The sequence below is a fragment of the Amblyomma maculatum genome, unplaced genomic scaffold (genome assembly GCF_055883805.1).
Source record: "Amblyomma maculatum isolate TAMU_Amacu unplaced genomic scaffold, ASM5588380v1 scaffold_23, whole genome shotgun sequence".
NCBI lineage: Eukaryota > Metazoa > Arthropoda > Arachnida > Ixodida > Ixodidae > Amblyomma > Amblyomma maculatum.
The window spans coordinates 3457943-3476285 of NW_028146748.1; the positions used below are offsets into that span (position 1 = coordinate 3457943).

At 49.9% G+C, this 18343-nt stretch overlaps 1 protein-coding gene and 3 pseudogenes across 1 annotated transcript in view; all 4 read right to left on the minus strand.

Moving 5' to 3' along the window:
* LOC146171446 (uncharacterized) overlaps positions 1–14610 on the minus strand; it is a 33830-nt gene extending 19220 nt beyond the window's left edge. The window contains exons 1-5 of the mRNA XM_084586552.1: positions 14446–14610; positions 14239–14325; positions 9140–9226; positions 1937–2023; positions 671–1693 (exon numbers count right to left, since the gene is read on the minus strand). Coding sequence (XP_084442678.1) covers positions 671–1693; positions 1937–2023; positions 9140–9226; positions 14239–14325; positions 14446–14610 — 1449 coding nt within the window. The remainder of the gene's footprint in view (positions 1–670; positions 1694–1936; positions 2024–9139; positions 9227–14238; positions 14326–14445) is intronic.
* LOC146171454 (U2 spliceosomal RNA) lies at positions 4365–4535 on the minus strand (annotated as a pseudogene).
* LOC146171455 (U2 spliceosomal RNA) lies at positions 5970–6142 on the minus strand (annotated as a pseudogene).
* A 2056-nt stretch (positions 14611–16666) lies between the features above and the next one.
* Positions 16667–16837, minus strand: LOC146171456 (U2 spliceosomal RNA; annotated as a pseudogene).
* Positions 16838–18343: the final 1506 nt, after the last annotated feature.

An 18343-nucleotide genomic window follows, 5' to 3' on the forward strand; every position in this document is an offset into this window, starting at 1 on the left:
TCTCCCCTGTCAGGTAGGCAGCGATGTCCTCATCCGTGGCTGGTCGGCGTAGTCTCTTCGTCGTGATGGCAGTAACGGCATGCAGCGCTAGATCTCGCACCTCTAGATCAAGAGAGGAGAGGAGCTTAAATGCATTGTCAATGCGGCAGATGTCGCTCAGCTCCGCTGCGAGGGGGATGCCGACCGAGCCCGATGCTGCGCTGCCGTAGAGGTATTCATTGGCTGCGGTTCCTGGAAGATAAAGGGATTTTTTGATTAGTGGCCGCAGTGCATCGTCGAGGCGCGCCCACTCTGACTTGCCCAACACACCGCACCGCATGGAGAAATTGAGCGCTGGATATACAAATGTTTTCACAGCGTCCAATCTCTGCCAAGGGGCGAGCATTGAGCTAAGCAGGCGGCGGCCGGTGTTGATGGCCTGGTCCACAGTAGCTCTGTCCGGGAAGACGTTGAACCCCACAGGGCGGCCCAGGAACGTCTGGCTTTCAAAATCCTGGATAATTGGGATCTCAGCTCCTGCAATAAAAAAAGGAGTCAGTCTTGTACCAACCGGTGTTTTGCCGCTCAGATGAAGAGTGCGGCACTTCGCTGGGTTAAGCTGTAGTCCCAGCCTAGAAGAAAGGGATTCAACAGTATTAATGCGGGCTTGAAGCATCTCCGGGTCATTGGCCAGGGGGGTGAGGTCATCGGCGTAGGCCAGGATGTTGTGCTGCCTCTCGCCTCCCTGCACAGCACGCAAAACAGGGTCAATGACAAAATTAAACAAGAGCCCGCTCAGTGGGCATCCCTGTCGAATCCCTGCAGAAATGTCGATCGGCCGTGTTGATCCTTCTTGTCCTATGATGGTGGTGGTGTTGTCCCTGTAAAGGTCAGCGACGATCGAACAGAAGTCGCTGCCGGAGCCTGCTCCACGTAGTGCGTCGATGAGGGCATTGTGGGCGACAGATCCAAAGGCGTTGCTGAAGTCAAGGAACGCCACGCACAGCTCCCCACCGCCACCCCTCGCTGTGTCAAGGCGCTCCTGCAGCACGAAGTTGTGCTCAAACACACCATCGTGCGGCAGGAACCCCTTTTGACAACGAGAGAGCAGCTCGTGTTCAGCGATCCATCGCTGCAGCCGAGTGGCGAGACACCCAGCATACAGCTTTGAAATCGTCGACCCGAGTGCGATGGGGCGCCAGTTTGTGACGTCCTCCGCAGGTCCCTTCTTGTGGATGAGGATGGTCCGGGACTCCTTCCATGCTGGGGGCACTCTCTTGAACTTGAGGCAGGCGTTGAATGCTGCTGTCAGGAAGGCTGCTTCAGGGTCTGTCATCTTCCAGTGCTGGTAGGTGATTCGGTCGTTGCCGGGCGCGGTGTTCTCACATTTCCTCAGCTTCGTCAGGACCTCCTCTTCGGTGAACTTGTCTAGAGGGAATTCCGTGAGGTCGCTGCTCTTGGCCTTGTTGAGAAGAAGGCTGGTGTCCACCTCCTTGGGGCCCCACATTGCAGTGAAGTGGTTCTCGAGATCCTGTAAAGGAACCGTGCACATAGGCGACTCGCCGTCCACAATCAGGCGTACTGCTCGGCGGCGATTCCTGCGGTAAAGAGACTGGATCTGCTGAGCGTTGTCGGGGTTGGTCGGACGGCGCGGCTTACCTCCGGCCGGAGCCTTTGGCAGCTTTACCGCCTTTCCAACCTCAGTGATGGCCTCCTCCAAGATGGAAAGAAAACCATCCCAACCCTCAGCAGACACAGGCTCACGCAGCAAACACCGGAGGCGCCTGGTGTGGTCGACGAGTATGCCCTCGCACTCCAGTTCATCAGAAAGAGAATCAGTTAGTGCTCCCTGGGTGGCAGTTGCGTCATGGTGGCCGCCGCCGTCGTCGTCTTGAAGCTGCGATGTATTGCTTTCCTCGCTGATTGTTGACAGGTGAGCCTGTAGTCCGTCGCCTGCCTGCAAGGAAGGAGAATCTTGTGAATTCTCCATCTCCCTGCTGCTGTTGGGTGTGCTGCTGGCAGGCACGGGAATTCCCTGGTCATCCTGCTGGGATGGGGAGGTGGGAAAAATTAGTGCTGGTGTTGCTGCTCTCGTGGTGCTGCTCTCTGGAGGAGGAGAGATGGGGGTTAGCGTTCGTGGCTCTTCCTGGCCCGCTTCCTCCCCATTGGTGTCTTGTTGAGGCGTTGCTGGTGGTGTCCTTGCACCTTGGCTGATGTCCTCGGCTTGTGGGGGCTCTAGATCCGGTGGTCGTGCGTCCCGTGATGGCGTCCGTCTTAGTCTTCTCGTCGCCGCTAACGGTGGCACGGGACGAGGCGGTAATCCCTGCATGGCAGTCTGTTTGCGGTGCCACATGTGATGATTTTCCAGCCCTCTTTTTGATGGAAAAGAGAGCTGGCAATCACCGCACTTGTGGCTGTGCAAGTCAGTGCTGGCCACCTCGAGCTTCTCTCCAGTAAGACAGGGATGCGCTTTTGGCCGAGGACCGACCTCTCTGTGGCAGAGAGTGCAAAAATGCGTGACCTGGCTTATGCGCACCCCATGCTCACTTTCAAGATGCCGAGTCAGGGACTGCCGCCTGGACGTCCACAATACCGGGGAGTACGCGGTAGCGCATCCCTCTTCCGTACATCGGAACGTCCTCGCCAGCGGAAAGAACAGCGTAAGGCTGTTCCCATCACGGCGAGGTTGCGATCCGGGCTGTGGCGGTTCTTGAATGTTGGCCGGGCTTGGACTGGTGGACGGCGATCGGACTGGAATGCGGCTTCTGCTGGCGGTGAAGGCGCTGCTTGTCGGGGGCGATGACATCACTTCTAGCGGCGGCGGTCGTCTGGAAGAAATGGCGGGGTGTATCCGCGCGACATACTGCGATAATGGATTTCCTTCCGCAGAAGAGGTCAGCGCTGCAGCTCCCACGGGGAAAAAGACTATCCAGAAAGAACAGCTAACATACACTAATAATGAGACTGAAAAACCAAAGTGCGCGCAGAAAAAAAAAAAAAAGAGAATGCTCAACACCAAAAAAAAAAAAAAACAATATGAGAGCCCTCACCAAGCTCGTAGCAAAGCAAAACAAAAGATGGAGCTGAACAGGAGAGAAACACCAGTAAACACCACACACAAATCACCCTCAACACAATACAAGTGAAAAAGAGCAACGCAGCAACTAATAAAAATCGTCACTCAATTACCAGGCAGACGCGGCAAAGAGCCCTCACCAAGCTCAAAGAAAAAAGAAAAAAAAAAAAAGAGGTTTAACGGGAGCGAGACATGGGAAACACCACACTTGACTGGAAAACGGCTCTTGTCAATGAAATCACATTGCAGGAACCCAATAAATCAGCACCTCAACTAAAATAAAAGGGCACACATGCAAAGAATTCGCACTAAGCTCTCAAAAAAAAAAGAAAAAAAAAAAAAAAAACTGGTGGCAATGCAACAAAAAGTAATAAAATAATAATAATTAAAGGCACAACCGGAGAGAAACAGCGGCAGATACTACATGAACAAACCAACAAGGATGGCAAAGAATTTGAACACAAACAAAAAAGTAAAAAAAAAGTTTAAGGGCAGAAAGCACTACATGAATAAACCGATTGCAAAGAATGTGAGCACAAACAGAACGGAGAGGTTAAAGAACAAGCAAAAAAAAGAAAAAAAAAAGGAAAACTAGAAGGACAAAAAAAAAAAAAAACTAGCAAATTAAGCAAAAAGAACACTTGAAGGACAAAAAACACTGCCAGATACTACATAAACAAGCCAACAATGGGGATAGGAAACACTAAATGAACTAGTAAAAAAAAGAGAGCTCTCACCAAGCTCTCACAGCAACCGGGAATCCAGGGACAGCAGGGGTTCCAAGAACAGCAGGTCCGGATGGTCCATGAGTCCAGGGGTCCAGGGTCAGCAGGGGGGTCCAGGGTCAGCAGGGGGTCCAGGAACAGCAGGGGGTCCAGGGGTCCAGGATACTACTACACTTTGATCTTAGCCAAAAGGCCGAGAAGCGATAAATTGACAAGGAACTGCAGTTCGATCCCATCAAAAATGTATGCCCAAGTGGTGCCACTTATCGGTTGTTGCAGAAACAGCGTCGGTCCACCGTTTTTTGTTTGTAGCACTTGAGCTATGGTTTACCAAATCTCGACACATCCCTTGAAGGGGATTCTTAATCAAACCATTCTTTATTGCCTCAAATAATGGACTCACATGCAATGACATGCGGAAAAAGTAACCCAAGGTGTCACTGCATGCACGAGGCGCCCAACAATGCAATAAGACAGGCATTGAGAGGATTGCTGTGTTAGGCACATGGATAGCAGTGAGCTCGAAAGAAAAAAGTTAGTTGGCCTCATCTTTGAGTTGTGATTGTCCTCCCCCAAAAACCGTGAGTCGCTTAGCTAGTCCCGGAAGTAGTGCAGTACCGGGTAGACCCGTGGCAGAGGTACAGCAAGCCCAGAATGCTCTGCCGCATTACAAAAAATAGTATAATGTCAGGGTTACAAATTACAACTGGCAACTGATATCAAGCTGTTAAAACAGTGTTTTCCAGAAATGTTTTGTACATTTGCAAGCAATGCTTTATTGCAGATACCTACTGCTATTAAGGCAAAAGCCTTTATTGCCTCATAGTTGTCATTAGCAAAAGTGTCACATTTTTGCCACAGCACTTATTGGTCGCGAAGGGAAGACGTCGTGGAGGTGTCGACCAATCACAGAGCAACACCACAGTATGTGCAAATGCATAGCTTATATGTCCATATGTCAATCAATGAGCAGTTACTAATTAAAAAGGAAATAAATAAGTAAATAATTATTTATATGCTATGTCCTGGTTATTGCACTAATTACTCAATATTGGCTAGGTAAACAATTATTACTAATTATTTACAGTTGCGTAAATATAATTACTAATTATTACCACACTGTAAAACCAACCACAATGGCTAGGTAAACTTTTAATACTAATTATTTACATTTGCGTAAATATAATTACCAATTACTTCCACACTCTGCAAAACCAACCACAATGGCTAGGTAAACTATTATTACTAATTATTTACAGTTGCGAAAATATAATTACTAATTATTACCACACTGTAAAACCAACCACATTGGCTAGATAAACAATTATTACTAATTATTTATAGTTGCATAGTATACTTACTAATTATTACCACACTCTGTAAAACCAACCACATTGGCTACATAAACAATTATTAATAATTATTTACAGTTGCGTAAATAACTATTACTAATTATTGACAGTTGCGTGACTATAATTACTAATTATAACCACACTCTGTAAAACCAACCACAATTGCTAGGTAAACTATTATTACTAATTATTTACAGTTGCGTAAATATAATTACTAATTATTACCACACTGTAAAACCAACCACAATGGCTAGGTAAACTTTTATTACTAATTATTTATAGTTGCATAGTATACTTACTAATTATTACCACACTCTGTAAAACCAACCACATTGGCTACATAAACAATTATTAATAATTATTTACAGTTGCGTAAATAACTATTACTAATTATTGACAGTTGCGTGAATATAATTACTAATTATAACCACACTCTGTAAAACCAACCACAATTGCTAGGTAAACTATTATTACTAATTATTTACAGTTGCGTAAATATAATTACTAATTATTACCACACTGTAAAACCAACCACAATGGCTAGGTAAACTTTTATTACTAATTATTTATAGTTGCATAGTATACTTACTAATTATTACCACACTCTGTAAAACCAACCACATTGGCTACATAAACAATTATTAATAATTATTTACAGTTGCGTAAATAATTACTACACTCTGTAAAACCAACCACATAACAGTAAAAGTCGGAAAAAAAAGTCGGAAAAAAAAGTCGGAAAAAAAAGGCGGAAAAAAAAAGTCCAAAAATTTCTAGAACAAAACAAAGCAGTTTTTCTGTTTTTTTTCAATTGTGCCTTCTCCCCCCAAAAGGGGGAGATGCTGGGCCGGTCCCGGAAGTAGTGCAGTACCGGGTCGACCCGTGGCGGAGTTGGAGCAAGCCCCGAACACTCCGCCGCGCTACAAAAATCAGTTTAATATCATGGGTACAATTAGAACCCGTAACAGATATTAAGCTGTTAAGAACAGAGTGTTTTTCAGAAATGTTTTGTACATTTCCTAGCAGTTTTATTGCAGACACCTACTGTTGTTGTTCATTCCTTTTTAGGGGAAATCTCATCTGTAAAGTTTTATTCCTGGTGTGGGGTGAGTGTATTGTTGTGCGTGTAGGAAGTCTTTCTAACTCGAGCTGCTGAAGTCCACCGAAGTGCGAGCCCTTCAATTTGCAGCTACGTGTTTAGCATAGACTTCACGAGAAGCTGCGATGGTATCGCTCACCGCCAGCTTCTTGAAGAGACGCATGTAGCGTTTGCTACAGAGGCGCCTCATCACTTTGTCATTGTTGGGGTCCCAGGAGCCCAGGGCCCCAACAACGACTGCCTCGATGCTGACCCGCTGGAATTTCCGGAGCAGGTATTGGCGAACGGGTTCGTACTTGGCGATCTTACTCTCCCGTGCAGCATCGAAGGCGGTTTTGCGATTGTCAAAGGGACATGTGACATCGATGACAATCGCTGTTTCCCCGCGCGCCAGAACAAGATCTGGGCGGAGGTTCGTGTCACCCACGGGCCGGTTCTCATGGGTGACGGTGAATCGCTTCTCAGCGGCTGTCTTCAGCCGGTCGACGATCCTGTTGTGTCGGCTGGTGTAGGCGACGCTCTGGCGCATGCAGTGGCAGAGAACATGCGGGAGGGATTCCTTGTCTTGCCCGCATCTCCGACACCGCTGGTCAGCAGCGACATCCCACGGCCTGGCTCCGTTGAGGGGCAGCAGGTTCAGCCTCGCACGGTGCACGAAGCGCCAATCGCAGAAGCGAGTGAAGCGCCCCGTCCTCATGAAGTGGGAACTGCTACGGTCGGCTGCTACGCACTCCATCACTTTCCCCTGGTTAGGCTTTTCGTGGAGATTGTGATCTCGTGCGCGCATAGCGATGCTCCGAAGTGTCCTCACCACTTTCGTGCGCTGCTTCTGCGTGACGGTCACGTCGGCGCGAGTGATGCTGGGGCCCCCCTCTTGCATCTCCCACGTGACCGCCAGGCGCCGGGAAGCTTTGCGAGCCTCCGTCCATACAGACTGAAGCTGCGTTGCCCTAGCTCGGAAGTCTCCCTCCGTCTCCCCTGTCAGGTAGGCAGCGATGTCCTCATCCGTGGCTGGTCGGCGTAGTCTCTTCGTCGTGATGGCAGTAACGGCATGCAGCGCTAGATCTCGCACCTCTAGATCAAGAGAGGAGAGGAGCTTAAATGCATTGTCAATGCGGCAGATGTCGCTCAGCTCCGCTGCGAGGGGGATGCCGACCGAGCCCGATGCTGCACTGCCGTAGAGGTATTCATTGGCTGCGGTTCCTGGAAGATAAAGGGATTTTTTGATTAGTGGCCGCAGTGCATCGTCGAGGCGTGCCCACTCTGACTTGCCCAACACACCGCACCGCATGGAGAAATTCAGCGCTGGATATACAAATGTTTTCACAGCGTCCAATCTCTGCCAAGGGGCGAGCATTGAGCTAAGCAGGCGGCGGCCGGTGTTGATGGCCTGGTCCACAGTAGCTCTGTCCGGGAAGACGTTGAACCCTACAGGGCGGCCCAGGAACGTCTGGCTTTCAAAATCCTGGATAATTGGGATCTCAGCTCCTGCAATAAAGAAAGGGGTCAGTCTTGTACCAACCGGTGTTTTGCCGCTCAGATGAAGAGTGCGGCACTTCGCTGGGTTAAGCTGTAATCCCAGCCTAGAAGAAAGGGATTCAACAGTATTAATGCGGGCTTGAAGCATCTCCGGGTCATTGGCCAGGGGGGTGAGGTCATCGGCGTAGGCCAGGATGTTGTGCTGCCTCTCGCCTCCCTGCACAGCACGCAAAACAGGGTCAATGACAAAATTAAACAAGAGCCCGCTCAGTGGGCATCCCTGTCGAATCCCTGCAGAAATAGCGATCGGCCGTGTTGACCCTTCTTGTCCTACGATGGTGGTGGTGTTGTCCCTGTAGAGGTCAGCGACGATCGAACAGAAGTCGCTGCCGGCGCCTGCTCCACATAGTGCGTCGATGAGGGCATTGTGGGCGACAGATCCAAAGGCGTTGCTGAAGTCAAGGAACGCCACGCACAGCTCCCCACCGCCACCCCTCGCTGCGTCGAGGCGCTCCTGCAGCACGAAGTTGTGCTCAAACACACCATCGTGCGGCAGGAACCCCTTTTGACAACGAGAGAGCAGCTCGTGTTCAGCGATCCATCGCTGCAGCCGAGTGGCGAGACACCCAGCATACAGCTTTGAAATCGTCGACCCGAGTGCGATGGGGCGCCAGTTCGTGACGTCCTCCACAGGTCCCTTCTTGTGGATGAGGATGGTCCGGGACTCCTTCCATGCTGGGGGCACTCTCTTGAACTTGAGGCAGGCGTTGAATGCTGCTGTCAGGAAGGCTGCTTCAGGGTCTGTCGTCTTCCAGTGCTGGTAGGTGATTCGGTCGTTGCCGGGCGCGGTGTTCTCACATTTCCTCAGCTTCGTCAGGACCTCCTCTTCGGTGAACTTGTCTAGAGGGAATTCCGTGAGGTCGCTGCTCTTGGCCTTGTTGAGAAGAAGGCTGGTGTCCACCTCCTTGGGGCCCCACGTTGCAGTGAAGTGGTCCTCGAGATCCTGTAAAGGAACCGTGCACATAGGCGACTCGCCGTCCACAATCAGGCGTACTGCTCGGCGGCGATTCCTGCGGTAAAGAGACTGGATCTGCTGAGCGTTGTCGGGGTTGGTCGGACGGCGCGGCTTACCTCCGGCCGGAGCCTTCGGCAGCTTTACCGCCTTTCCAACCTCGGTGATGGCCTCCTCCAAGATGGAAAGAAAACCATCCCAACCCTCAGCAGACGCAGGCTCACGCAGCAAACACCGGAGGCGCCTGGTGTGGTCGACGAGTATGCCCTCGCACTCCAGTTCATCAGAAAGAGAATCAGTTAGTGCTCCCTGGGTGGCAGTTGCGTCATGGTGCCCGCCGCCGTCGTCGTCTTGAAGCTGCGATGTATTGCTTTCCTCGCTGATTGTTGACAGGTGAGCCTGTTGTCCGTCGCCTACCTGCAAGGAAGGAGAATCTTGTGAATTCTCCATCTCCCTGCTGCTGTTGGGTGTGCTGCTGGCAGGCACGGGAATTCCTTGGTCATCCTGCTGGGATGGGGAGGTGGGAAAAATTAGTGCTGGTGTTGCTGCTCTCGTGGTGCTGCTCTCTGGAGGAGGAGAGATGGGGGTTAGCGTTCGTGGCTCTTCCTGGCCCGCTTCCTCCACATTGGTGTCTTGTTGAGGCGTTGCTGGTGGTGTCCTTGCGTCTTGGCTGATGTCCTCTTCTTGTGGGGGCTCTAGATCCGGTGGTCTGGCGTCCCGGGATGGTGTCCTTCTTAGTCTTCTCGTCGCCGCTAACGGTGGCACGGGACGAGGCGGTAATCCCTGCATGGCAGTCTGTTTGCGGTGCCACATGTGATGATTTTCCAGCCCTCTTTTCGATGGAAAAGAGAGCTGGCAATCACCGCACTTGTGGCTGTGCAAGTCATTGCTGGCCACCTCGAGCTTCTCTCCAGTAAGACAGGGATGCGCTTTTGGCCGAGGACCGACCTCTCTGTGGCAGAGAGTGCAAAAATGCGTGACCTGGCTTATGCGCACCCCATGCTCACTTTCAAGATGCCGAGTCAGGGACTGCCGCCTGGACGTCCACAATACCGGGGAGTACGCGGTAGCGCATCCCTCTTCCGTACATCGGAACGTCCTCGCCAGCGGAAAGAACAGCGTAAGGCTGTTCCCATCACGGCGAGGTTGCGATCCGGGCTGTGGCGGTTCTTCATTGTTGGCCGGGCTTGGACTGGTAGACGGCGATCGGACTGGGATGCGGCTTCTGCTGGCGGTGAAGGCGCTGCTTGTCGGAGGCGATGACATCACTTCTAGCAGCGGCGGTCGTCTGGAAGAAATGGCGGGGTGTATCCGCGCGACATACTGCGATAATGGATTTCCTTCCGCAGAAGAGGTCAGCGCTGCAGCTCCAACGGGGAAAAAGACTATCCAGAAAGAACAACTAACATACACTAATAATGAGACTGAAAAACCAAAGTGCGCACAGAAAAAAAAAAAAAAAAAAAAAAAGAGAGAATGCTCAACACCAAAAAAAAAAAAAAACAATATGAGAGCCCTCACCAAGCTCGTAGCAAAGCAAAACAAAAGATGGAGCTGAACAGGAGAGAAACACCAGTAAACACCACACACAAATCACCCTCAACACAATACAAGTGAAAAAGAGCAACGCAGCAACTAATAAAAATCGTCACTCAATTACCAGGCAAACGCGGCAAAGAGCCCTCACCAAGCTCAAAAAAAAAAAAAAAAAAAACAGTTTAACGGGAGCGAAACATGGGAAACACCACACTTGACTGGAAAACGGCTCTTGTCAATGAAATCACATTGCAGGAACCCAATAAATCAGCACCTCAACTAAAATAAAAGGGCACACATGCAAAGAATTCGCACTAAGCTCTCAAAAAAAAAAAGAAAAAAAAAAAACTGGTGGCAATGCAACAAAAAGTAATAAATAATAATAATTAAAGGCACAACCGGCGAGAAACAGCGGCAGATACTACATGAACAAACCAACAAGGATGGCAAAGAATTTGAACACAAACAAAAAAGTAAAAAAAAAAAAAAACTAGCAAAGACGTAAAAAGAAAAAAAAAAGTTTAAGGGCAGAAAGCACTACATGAATAAACCGATTGCAAAGAATGTGAGCACAAACAGAACGGAGAGGTTAAAGAACAAGCAAAAAAAAAAGGAAAACTAGAAGGACAAAAAAAAAAAACAAAAAAACTAGCAAATTAAGAAAAAAGAACACTTGAAGGACAAAAAACACTGCCAGATACTACATAAACAAGCCAACAATGGGGATAGGAAACACTAAATGAACTAGTAAAAAAAAGAGAGCTCTCACCAAGCTCTCACAGCAACCGGGAATCCAGGGACAGCAGGGGTTCCAAGAACAGCAGGTCCGGATGGTCCATGAGTCCAGGGGTCCAGGGTCAGCAGGGGGTCCAGGAACAGCAGGGGGTCCAGGGGTCCAGGATACTACTACACTTTGATCTTAGCCAAAAGGCCGAGAAGCGATATTAAGCTGTTAAGAACAGAGTGTTTTTCAGAAATGTTTTGTACATTTCCTAGCAGTTTTATTGCAGACACCTACTGTTGTTGTTCATTCCTTTTTAGGGGAAATCTCATCTGTAAAGTTTTATTCCTGGTGTGGGGTGAGTGTATTGTTGTGCGTGTAGGAAGTCTTTCTAACTCGAGCTGCTGAAGTCCACCGAAGTGCGAGCCCTTCAATTTGCAGCTACGTGTTTAGCATAGACTTCACGAGAAGCTGCGATGGTATCGCTCACCGCCAGCTTCTTGAAGAGACGCATGTAGCGTTTGCTACAGAGGCGCCTCATCACTTTGTCATTGTTGGGGTCCCAGGAGCCCAGGGCCCCAACAACGACTGCCTCGATGCTGACCCGCTGGAATTTCCGGAGCAGGTATTGGCGAACGGGTTCGTACTTGGCGATCTTACTCTCCCGTGCAGCATCGAAGGCGGTTTTGCGATTGTCAAAGGGACATGTGACATCGATGACAATCGCTGTTTCCCCGCGCGCCAGAACAAGATCTGGGCGGAGGTTCGTGTCACCCACGGGCCGGTTCTCATGGGTGACGGTGAATCGCTTCTCAGCGGCTGTCTTCAGCCGGTCGACGATCCTGTTGTGTCGGCTGGTGTAGGCGACGCTCTGGCGCATGCAGTGGCAGAGAACATGCGGGAGGGATTCCTTGTCTTGCCCGCATCTCCGACACCGCTGGTCAGCAGCGACATCCCACGGCCTGGCTCCGTTGAGGGGCAGCAGGTTCAGCCTCGCACGGTGCACGAAGCGCCAATCGCAGAAGCGAGTGAAGCGCCCCGTCCTCATGAAGTGGGAACTGCTACGGTCGGCTGCTACGCACTCCATCACTTTCCCCTGGTTAGGCTTTTCGTGGAGATTGTGATCTCGTGCGCGCATAGCGATGCTCCGAAGTGTCCTCACCACTTTCGTGCGCTGCTTCTGCGTGACGGTCACGTCGGCGCGAGTGATGCTGGGGCCCCCCTCTTGCATCTCCCACGTGACCGCCAGGCGCCGGGAAGCTTTGCGAGCCTCCGTCCATACAGACTGAAGCTGCGTTGCCCTAGCTCGGAAGTCTCCCTCCGTCTCCCCTGTCAGGTAGGCAGCGATGTCCTCATCCGTGGCTGGTCGGCGTAGTCTCTTCGTCGTGATGGCAGTAACGGCATGCAGCGCTAGATCTCGCACCTCTAGATCAAGAGAGGAGAGGAGCTTAAATGCATTGTCAATGCGGCAGATGTCGCTCAGCTCCGCTGCGAGGGGGATGCCGACCGAGCCCGATGCTGCACTGCCGTAGAGGTATTCATTGGCTGCGGTTCCTGGAAGATAAAGGGATTTTTTGATTAGTGGCCGCAGTGCATCGTCGAGGCGTGCCCACTCTGACTTGCCCAACACACCGCACCGCATGGAGAAATTGAGCGCTGGATATACAAATGTTTTCACAGCGTCCAATCTCTGCCAAGGGGCGAGCATTGAGCTAAGCAGGCGGCGGCCGGTGTTGATGGCCTGGTCCACAGTAGCTCTGTCCGGGAAGACGTTGAACCCTACAGGGCGGCCCAGGAACGTCTGGCTTTCAAAATCCTGGATAATTGGGATCTCAGCTCCTGCAATAAAGAAAGGGGTCAGTCTTGTACCAACCGGTGTTTTGCCGCTCAGATGAAGAGTGCGGCACTTCGCTGGGTTAAGCTGTAATCCCAGCCTAGAAGAAAGGGATTCAACAGTATTAATGCGGGCTTGAAGCATCTCCGGGTCATTGGCCAGGGGGGTGAGGTCATCGGCGTAGGCCAGGATGTTGTGCTGCCTCTCGCCTCCCTGCACAGCACGCAAAACAGGGTCAATGACAAAATTAAACAAGAGCCCGCTCAGTGGGCATCCCTGTCGAATCCCTGCAGAAATAGCGATCGGCCGTGTTGACCCTTCTTGTCCTACGATGGTGGTGGTGTTGTCCCTGTAGAGGTCAGCGACGATCGAACAGAAGTCGCTGCCGGCGCCTGCTCCACGTAGTGCGTCGATGAGGGCATTGTGGGCGACAGATCCAAAGGCGTTGCTGAAGTCAAGGAACGCCACGCACAGCTCCCCACCGCCACCCCTCGCTGCGTCAAGGCGCTCCTGCAGCACGAAGTTGTGCTCAAACACACCATCGTGCGGCAGGAACCCCTTTTGACAACGAGAGAGCAGCTCGTGTTCAGCGATCCATCGCTGCAGCCGAGTGGCGAGACACCCAGCATACAGCTTTGAAATCGTCGACCCGAGTGCGATGGGGCGCCAGTTCGTGACGTCCTCCACAGGTCCCTTCTTGTGGATGAGGATGGTCCGGGACTCCTTCCATGCTGGGGGCACTCTCTTGAACTTGAGGCAGGCGTTGAATGCTGCTGTCAGGAAGGCTGCTTCAGGGTCTGTCGTCTTCCAGTGCTGGTAGGTGATTCGGTCGTTGCCGGGCGCGGTGTTCTCACATTTCCTCAGCTTCGTCAGGACCTCCTCTTCGGTGAACTTGTCTAGAGGGAATTCCGTGAGGTCGCTGCTCTTGGCCTTGTTGAGAAGAAGGCTGGTGTCCACCTCCTTGGGGCCCCACGTTGCAGTGAAGTGGTCCTCGAGATCCTGTAAAGGAACCGTGCACATAGGCGACTCGCCGTCCACAATCAGGCGTACTGCTCGGCGGCGATTCCTGCGGTAAAGAGACTGGATCTGCTGAGCGTTGTCGGGGTTGGTCGGACGGCGCGGCTTACCTCCGGCCGGAGCCTTCGGCAGCTTTACCGCCTTTCCAACCTCGGTGATGGCCTCCTCCAAGATGGAAAGAAAACCATCCCAACCCTCAGCAGATGCAGGCTCACGCAGCAAACACCGGAGGCGCCTGGTGTGGTCGACGAGTATGCCCTCGCACTCCAGTTCATCAGAAAGAGAATCAGTTAGTGCTCCCTGGGTGGCAGTTGCGTCATGGTGCCCGCCGCCGTCGTCGTCTTGAAGCTGCGATGTATTGCTTTCCTCGCTGATTGTTGACAGGTGAGCCTGTTGTCCGTCGCCTACCTGCAAGGAAGGAGAATCTTGTGAATTCTCCATCTCCCTGCTGCTGTTGGGTGTGCTGCTGGCAGGCACGGGAATTCCCTGGTCATCCTGCTGGGATGGGGAGGTGGGAAAAATTAGTGCTGGTGTTGCTGCTCTCGTGGTGCTGCTCTCTGGAGGAGGAGAGATGGGGGTTAGCGTTCGTGGCTCTTCCTGGCCCGCTTCCTCCACATTGGTGTCTTGTTGAGGCGTTGCTGGTGGTGTCCTTGCGTCTTGGCTGATGTCCTCTTCTTGTGGGGGCTCTAGATCCGGTGGTCTGGCGTCCCGGGATGGTGTCCTTCTTAGTCTTCTCGTCGCCGCTAACGGTGGCACGGGACGAGGCGGTAATCCCTGCATGGCAGTCTGTTTGCGGTGCCACATGTGATGATTTTCCAGCCCTCTTTTCGATGGAAAAGAGAGCTGGCAATCACCGCACTTGTGGCTGTGCAAGTCAGTGCTGGCCACCTCGAGCTTCTCTCCAGTAAGACAGGGATGCGCTTTTGGCCGAGGACCGACCTCTCTGTGGCAGAGAGTGCAAAAATGCGTGACCTGGCTTATGCGCACCCCATGCTCACTTTCAAGATGCCGAGTCAGGGACTGCCGCCTGGACGTCCACAATACCGGGGAGTACGCGGTAGCGCATCCCTCTTCCGTACATCGGAACGTCCTCGCCAGCGGAAAGAACAGCGTAAGGCTGTTCCCATCACGGCGAGGTTGCGATCCGGGCTGTGGCGGTTCTTCATTGTTGGCCGGGCTTGGACTGGTAGACGGCGATCGGACTGGGATGCGGCTTCTGCTGGCGGTGAAGGCGCTGCTTGTCGGAGGCGATGACATCACTTCTAGCAGCGGCGGTCGTCTGGAAGAAATGGCGGGGTGTATCCGCGCGACATACTGCGATAATGGATTTCCTTCCGCAGAAGAGGTCAGCGCTGCAGCTCCCACGGGGAAAAAGACTATCCAGAAAGAACAACTAACATACACTAATAATGAGACTGAAAAACCAAAGTGCGCACAGAAAAAAAAAAAAAAGAGAGAGAATGCTCAACACCAAAAAAAAAAAAAAAAAAACAATATGAGAGCCCTCACCAAGCTCGTAGCAAAGCAAAACAAAAGATGGAGCTGAACAGGAGAGAAACACCAGTAAACACCACACACAAATCACCCTCAACACAATACAAGTGAAAAAGAGCAACGCAGCAACTAATAAAAATCGTCACTCAATTACCAGGCAAACGCGGCAAAGAGCCCTCACCAAGCTCAAAAAAAAAAAAAAAAAAAAAGTTTAACGGGAGCGAAACATGGGAAACACCACACTTGACTGGAAAACGGCTCTTGTCAATGAAATCACATTGCAGGAACCCAATAAATCAGCACCTCAACTAAAATAAAAGGGCACACATGCAAAGAATTCGCACTAAGCTCTCAAAAAAAAAAGAAAAAAAAAAAACTGGTGGCAATGCAACAAAAAGTAATAAAATAATAATAATTAAAGGCACAACCGGCGAGAAACAGCGGCAGATACTACATGAACAAACCAACAAGGATGGCAAAGAATTTGAACACAAACAAAAAAGTAAAAAAAAAAAAAAAAACTAGCAAAGACGTAAAAAGAAAAAAAAAGTTTAAGGGCAGAAAGCACTACATGAATAAACCGATTGCAAAGAATGTGAGCACAAACAGAACGGAGAGGTTAAAGAACAAGCAAAAACAAAAAGGAAAACTAGAAGGACAAAAAAAAAAACTAGCAAATTAAGAAAAAAGAACACTTGAAGGACAAAAAACACTGCCAGATACTACATAAACAAGCCAACAATGGGGATAGGAAACACTAAATGAACTAGTAAAAAAAAGAGAGCTCTCACCAAGCTCTCACAGCAACCGGGAATCCAGGGACAGCAGGGGTTCCAAGAACAGCAGGTCCGGATGGTCCATGAGTCCAGGGGTCCAGGGTCAGCAGGGGGTCCAGGAACAGCAGGGGGTCCAGGGGTACTACTACACTACACTTTGATCTTAGCCAAAAGGCCGAGAAGCGATAAATTGACAAGGAACTGCAGTTCGATCCCATCAAAAATGTATGCCCAAGTGGTACCACTTATCGGTTGTTGCAGAAACAGCGTCGGTCCACCGTTTTTTGTTTGTAGCACTTGAGCTATGGTTTACCAAATCTCGACACATCCCTTGAAGGGGATTCTTAATCAAACCATTCTTTATTGCCTCAAATAATGGACTCACATGCAATGACATGCGGAAAAAGTAACCCAAGGTGTCACTGCATGCACGAGGCGCCCAACAATGCAATAAGACAGGCATTGAGAGGATTGCTGTGTTAGGCACATGGATAGCAGTGAGCTCGAAAGAAAAAAGTTAGTTGGCCTCATCTTTGAGTTGTGATTGTCCTCCCCCAAAAACCGTGAGTCGCTTAGCTAGTCCCGGAAGTAGTGCAGTACCGGGTAGACCCGTGGCAGAGGTACAGCAAGCCCAGAATGCTCTGCCGCATTACAAAAAATAGTATAATGTCAGGGTTACAAATTACAACTGGCAACTGATATCAAGCTGTTAAAACAGTGTTTTCCAGAAATGTTTTGTACATTTGCAAGCAATGCTTTATTGCAGATACCTACTGCTATTAAGGCAAAAGCCTTTATTGCCTCATAGTTGTCGTTAGCAAAAGTGTCACATTTTTGCCACAGCACTTATTGGTCGCGAAGGGAAGACGTCGTGGAGGTGTCGACCAATCACAGAGCAACACCACAGTATGTGCAAATGCATAGCTTATATGTCCATATGTCAATCAATGAGCAGTTACTAATTAAAAAGGAAATAAATAAGTAAATAATTATTTATATGCTATGTCCTGGTTATTGCACTAATTACTCAATATTGGCTAGGTAAACAATTATTACTAATTATTTACAGTTGCGTAAATATAATTACTAATTATTACCACACTGTAAAACCAACCACAATGGCTAGGTAAACTTTTAATACTAATTATTTACATTTGCGTAAATATAATTACCAATTACTTCCACACTCTGCAAAACCAACCACAATGGCTAGGTAAACTATTATTACTAATTATTTACAGTTGCGAAAATATAATTACTAATTATTACCACACTGTAAAACCAACCACATTGGCTAGATAAACAATTATTACTAATTATTTGTTGCGATTCGCTTTAGCCGCTACGTGCAAACTTGAATCGCAGTTCTGAGCCTAACCCGCGCAAGCTGGATAACCACGTTTTGCACATCATGAATAAAAGTGCCTTTAAAGCGTTGTGTTTATTAACTTGTTGCGATTCGTTTGAGCCGCTACGTGCAAACTTGAATCGCAGTTCTGAGCCTAACCCGCGCAAGCTGGATGACCGCGTTTTGCACATAATGCCTAGAAGTGCCTGTAAGGCTTTGTGTGTATTAACTTGTTGCGATTCGCTTTAGCCACTATGTGCGAACTTGAATCGCATTTCTCAGCCTAACCCGCGCAAGCTGGATGACCACGTTTTGCACATCATGCCTAAAAGTGCCTTTAAAGCGTTGTGTTGATTAACTTGTTGCGATTCGTTTGAGCCGCTACGTGCAAACTTGAATCGCAGTTCTGAGCCTAACCCGCGCAAGCTGGATGACCGCGTTATGCACATCATGCCTAGAAGTGCCTGTAAGGCTTTGTGTGTATTAACTTGCTGCGATTCGCTTTAGCCACTATGTGCGAACTTGAATCGCAGTTCTGAGCCTAACCCGCGCAAGCTGGATGACCCCGTTTTGCACATCATGCCTAAAAGTGCCTTTAAGGTGTTGTGTGTATTAACTTGTTGCGATTCGTTTGAGCCGCTACGTGCAAACTTGAATCGCAGTTCTGAGCCTAACCCGCGCAAGCTGGATGACCGCGTTATGCACATCATGCCTAGAAGTGCCTGTAAGGCTTTGTGTGTATTAACTTGTTGCGATTCGCTTTAGCCACTATGTGCGAACTTGAATCGCAGTTCTGAGCCTAACCCGCGCAAGCTGGATGACCGCGTTATGCACATCATGCCTATAAGTGCCTGTAAGGCTTTGAGTGTATTAACTTGTTGCGATTCGTTTGAGC